The 5,146-nt window shown below is 40.7% G+C and overlaps 1 protein-coding gene across 1 annotated transcript in view; it reads left to right on the top strand.

Moving 5' to 3' along the window:
• The window catches only part of TRIM6 (tripartite motif containing 6), a 17,136-nt gene extending 16,378 nt beyond the window's left edge, over positions 1–758 (top strand). Inside the window, exon 8 of the mRNA XM_005860820.1 lies at positions 147–758. Within this exon, the coding sequence (XP_005860882.1) occupies positions 147–709 (563 nt within the window). The 3' untranslated portion in view covers positions 710–758. The remainder of the gene's footprint in view (positions 1–146) is intronic.
• Positions 759–5,146: the final 4,388 nt, after the last annotated feature.

Below are 5,146 nucleotides of genomic sequence, written 5' to 3'. Positions count from 1 at the left end.
CACCGGTATAAGCTGGTGATACTTCTGCCCATACCCCCTCCACACAGTTCCAATTCCTCCCACCCACTTCTGTGTCTCCTCTTCTCAGTGTCATAAGACCCCTGCACCCCTTGTCATCTGCTGATGTTGTACCTTTTTTTCCACAGTGGACGTGACTCTGAATCCACACACAGCTAATTTAAATCTTGTCCTGTCTAAAAACCGGAGACAGGTGAGATTTGTGGGCGCCGCTCTGTCTGGGTCTCATCTGGAAGAGCACTATGACTGCGGCGTCCTGGGCTCGCAGTATTTCTCCTCTGGAAAACATTACTGGGAAGTGGATGTGGTCAAGAAGACTGACTGGATCCTGGGCGTGTGCAGTGATGCCGTGGGATCTCCATTCTCTGTCAACCAGTTTTTGAACAATCGCAATGTTTACTCCAGATATCAACCTCAAAATGGCTACTGGGTGATTGGGTTGCACCATAAACATGAATATAGAGCCTATGAGGACTCTTCCAGTTCCCTGCTCCTCTCCATGACGGTGCCCCCTCGCAGGGTTGGGGTTTTCGTAGACTATGAGGCCGGCACTGTCTCCTTTTTTAATGTCACAAACCACGGCTTTCCCATCTACACCTTCACTAAATATTACTTTCCTACCACTCTTTGCCCATATTTTAATCCTTGCAACTGTGTAGTCCCAATGACCCTGCGTCGCCCAAGCTCTTAAACATTCTGCTGCCCTCACCCACACCTGAGCAGTAGCCTTTGAGGCTCATCCACACCTCAGTCTCCTTTCTGACCTTCTGTTTTCTGCAGTCTCCTTCCTTTTTCCTTTTCCTTTGAACATTTACTCAGGGCTAGAATGCACTGGTGGTGACAATGAACATCCTTCATTAAGTAATTACAGCTCTAGAGATAGGTGAGAGGTAATTTTCAGCCTTTTACTATTAATCATGATAATTTTTTTGTCAATGAATAGGATCAAATTTGGGACGTTCTCTTAATTTGCTATAAGCTTTGTTCTGAATGGAAAATTGAATTTCAACAGATATTGTCACTAATGATTGAGATAATCGTGTCATTTTTATTCTGTTATTGGAGTACATTGATTTGTTTCAATGTTTAAATCTAATACAAATTCCTGAAATAAGACACTATCATTTTTCATGTGCAATACTGAATTTGTTTTGCTAATACATGTCTTAGATTTTATTTTTATCTCTATTTATGAAAGAAATCGACCTGTAACTTTACATTCTTATAATATCACAGGTTTTATAAAATGCAATAAATGAGCAAAGAAATTGATGTATTTTGTGTAAATACATATAAGTGTGTTAAAGTCTATTATGTCAATTTTGGAGGCTTTAAAATTAAAGAAAGAAATTCTGACCAGTTTTTACTACTACCTCTATGGATCTTAAAATGTTAGGAGTAGTGAATGAAAAATTAAAACAAAATCTGTCAAATGCATTGAAGTACAAAAAGGGAAGAGGAAAATGATCCATCCAATATAGATTATTTTAGGAAGAGAATGATTTCTTTCCGTTTCTCCACATCCCCTTTCCTTTAAGTTCAATATGAACAGCCAGTGAGTGAGCAGCTATGACTCTGGTAGAGAGGTGCTATATGCTTTTGAAGCCAACTGTAAAAGCAATTATGAGGTGGAGTGAGGGTGGGAACGAATATCAAGGAGTTGACTAGAGCTGGTGTCCAGTTGGTAGCCAAGGGCCACTGGCAATTCAAATGTGACTAGTGTGAATTGAGACATGCTATAAGTGTAAAATGTGCACCATTGGTCCAAAATAATATAAAAGATTGTATTAATTATTTTTATATTGTAGAGTACGATCATAATATTTTGGATATATTAAATTAAATAAAATATATATTTACTTCACTTGTTTTACTTTACTTGTTTGGTGTAGATACTAGAAATTTTTAAGTTATATATGTGGCTCACATGTTGATTGGACAGCTTATCCTGTAGTGCAGTTTCTCCCCATAAGGGGGCTCTAGTATAAGGAAGATGTTACTAGTATAGCTACATGGATCCTCTACCTCTCTGGGGCATTTGTGTAGAAGGTACTGGCAGAGAGAAGAGGATCTGAATATATCTAGAAATTTATAATTTGGAAGATCATAGAAAGGGATCATGGCCAGAGGATAGAATCTATCAGATTGTGCATAGTCTGGTCCCTGCCTTTAGCCCTCAGGCTCTTGGACATTTGCAATTCCATCGTGGTTTGAGGAATTTTTAGTTCATCCTCCTGGCTCAGCTCTAGTTAGTTAGTGTCTGTATGAGATGAAGTATAGGTCACAGTAAAATCCCAGTACTGGCTAACTAGGGTAAGGTTTCATTTGGGAGGTTAAATTTGTGGGAGACCAGAGGCCAAATGCACACTCTCATTCTTATCTGGACTTTAATCAGAAGAAATATGAAAGGAGACAGGCAAACCAGTGCCCATGTGGCTGATGGAAGTTGGGGGATAAGAGATGATGATAAAAGAGTCTGTAATTGTGCCCTTTTCATTTATTTTCCATGTAGTAAGTTCCAGGTGAAAGGAGTTAGCCCAGCTGTCCTCTCCCTATGGAGGTACCTAGTGAATGACCTTAGTTAATAGGAAAATCAAAGTGCTTGCTGGAATGCTGTAGGTGAAATGTGGGGAGAAATTAGAATGAGTTTGCAGCCCTGGCTTTCTCGGGCGGGGCGGGGCTGGGGGAGGGTGTCTGGTCAGGGGCCTCCTAGCCTTGACATTTTTGGAGTGATGCAGTAGGCTAAACTGTTATGGAAACTAAATCCAAAAACAAAATAGATCAAATAAACTTATTTATTTCTTATGTAAAAAACATGAATGTAACTAGGGGGTGAGTGGCACTATGACACATGAGATGCATGGGGCAAGCTCCATCTGTGGCTCTGCCATCCCCGAAGACAGTATTGCCATCAACATCAAGACAGCAGAAGGGCAAAGAAAACTGGGAGCAGTTTGCTTCTTAAATCCTTAGTTCTTATGTGGAATTCATAATTTCTGCTTATAACTTTCTGTTCCTGAGAATAGCCATGTAGCCTCACTGAACTACAAAAAAAGATTGCAAGATGTCTAGCCACATGCAAGCATGTACAAGCAAATTTCCAGGGAAGGAAAATGCAGATTTTGGTGGATGCCAAGTGGCCTCATGGCCTGGAACCTTAAGCAACTCCTCTTCCTCATTCCAGAAGATCCAGGATCTCAGAATTTTTCTGGGCTCTTTATTCCATCCCATAGCCTAAAGTTCATAAGGAAAAGACTGAGTGAGGGCAGTGCTGTTGCCGGAGTCTTAGGCAAGAGGTATACTTAATCCTAACATTTTTCAACAAGCCTGTTCTTGCTAGAGCTGGCATTTACATTCTATTCTACTTTTGAAAACATTTTGGAGTGAATGGCTTTTTAAACATTTTTATTGTGATATAATTGACATGTAAATTGCACATATTTAAAGTCTACAATTTGATGTTTTGACTTGTGAAACATCACCATCAAGATAATCAAGATATCCACCTTCTTCAAATGCTTCCTCCTGCCCCTTTGTAATCTCTTCTGTCGCTGCCCACCTCACCCCCAACCCCTAGCAACCACTGGCTGCTTTGTCTCAGTGTGCATTCCGCAGCGGTTCTCAACCTGTGGGTCGCGAACAATGAAAATACATCCTGCATATCACATATTTACATTAAGATTCATAACAGTAGCAAAATTACAGTTATGAAGTAGCAACGAAAATAATTTTATGGTTGGGAGTCACCACAACATGAGGAACTGTATTAAAGGGTCGCCGCATTAGGAAGGTTGAGAACCACTTTAGAGTGTAAAGGTTTATATAAATAGAACCATTCAGTTTTATTGTCTTGTTTCTGTCATGCTCCAGATTGTTGCTTGTATTCTCAAGAGCCAATTCCATTATTATTGCCGTGTAGTATTCTATTGTATCAATGGGTCTTTATATCAATACAATTGTATGTAAACACTTACCCATTTACCTGTTGATGCAAATGTGGGTGGTTTCCAGCTTTTGGCTACTACAAATATCGCTGTTGTGAACATTTCTTGTAAAACTCAAACAGTAAACACACGCTCTCATTTCTTGTCTAATTGCCTAGCAACAAAATAGCTGGGCTGTATGGTAGGTATATGGGTAAGGTTTTTGAAGCTGCCAAACTATTTTCTAAAATGATAGTACCATTTTACATCTGACTTCAGTTGCTCTACATCCTTGCCATGGCTTGGTTCAGCTTTGGGAGAGTGTTGGGCTATGGGGAATAATGGGAATAAACCAGAGGGATCTAGGAAAGTGAAGCAGAAATTTTATTTCTTTAATATGACCTTTTCTCCTTTCCTTTTGGTTTAAACTGGCCCCATTTAGCACCCTGACTCACCATCTCCCTTGCATTCACTTAGTTATTAAGTCTTCAGGACAATGAGGTTCTTGTCAGCATCAACAAATCTTTGGGCCATAACCTGTTTGGCTCAGTGGATAGAGTGTCGGCCTGTGGACTCAAGGGTCCCAGGTTTGATTCCTGTAGGGCATGTACCTTGTTGATGGGCACATCCCCAGTAGGGGGTTGTGCAGGAGGCAGCTGATCGATGTTTCTCTCTCATCGATGTTTCTAGCTCTCTATCCCTCTCCCTTCCTCTCTGTAAAAATCAATAAAATATTTTTTTTTAAATCTTTGGAACAAAGTCTCAAATCTATTGACCACAGAGTTTCAGTCAAACTAGACTTTAGTTGTGTTTCAGTTCCAGACCCAGCAAAGAGGAACCACCCCACCGACCACACCCTCATGACACCAGACAGGATGACGGACGCTATGGCTGACATTAAGACCTGATACAGTGCTCAACTTCTCCCCACCTTGGCCCTGACCAGCCAGCAGAACCCACAACCCAACTCCCTCAGTTGCCATAATTAATGATTTTCCACCTATATAACCCATCACCTGGCCATCAGGGAGCCAGGTCTCAGGGCAATAGCTCACCTGGGACTCTGGGTTTGGTGTCATTTCCTTCAAAATAAACCTTTACTTTCTTTGCTGCAAACTCCTGTTTGTCTTTGATTGGGCTTTGATGTCTACAAGGGAATAAACACCTTTACCTGGTAACAAAAGCTGCCACTTTACACCTGTAGT

The sequence above is a fragment of the Myotis brandtii genome, unplaced genomic scaffold, assembly GCF_000412655.1.
Source record: "Myotis brandtii unplaced genomic scaffold, ASM41265v1 scaffold1405, whole genome shotgun sequence".
NCBI lineage: Eukaryota > Metazoa > Chordata > Mammalia > Chiroptera > Vespertilionidae > Myotis > Myotis brandtii.
Note: the sequence above shows the minus strand (reverse complement) of the source record. Positions and strands in the feature narration are given on the sequence as shown.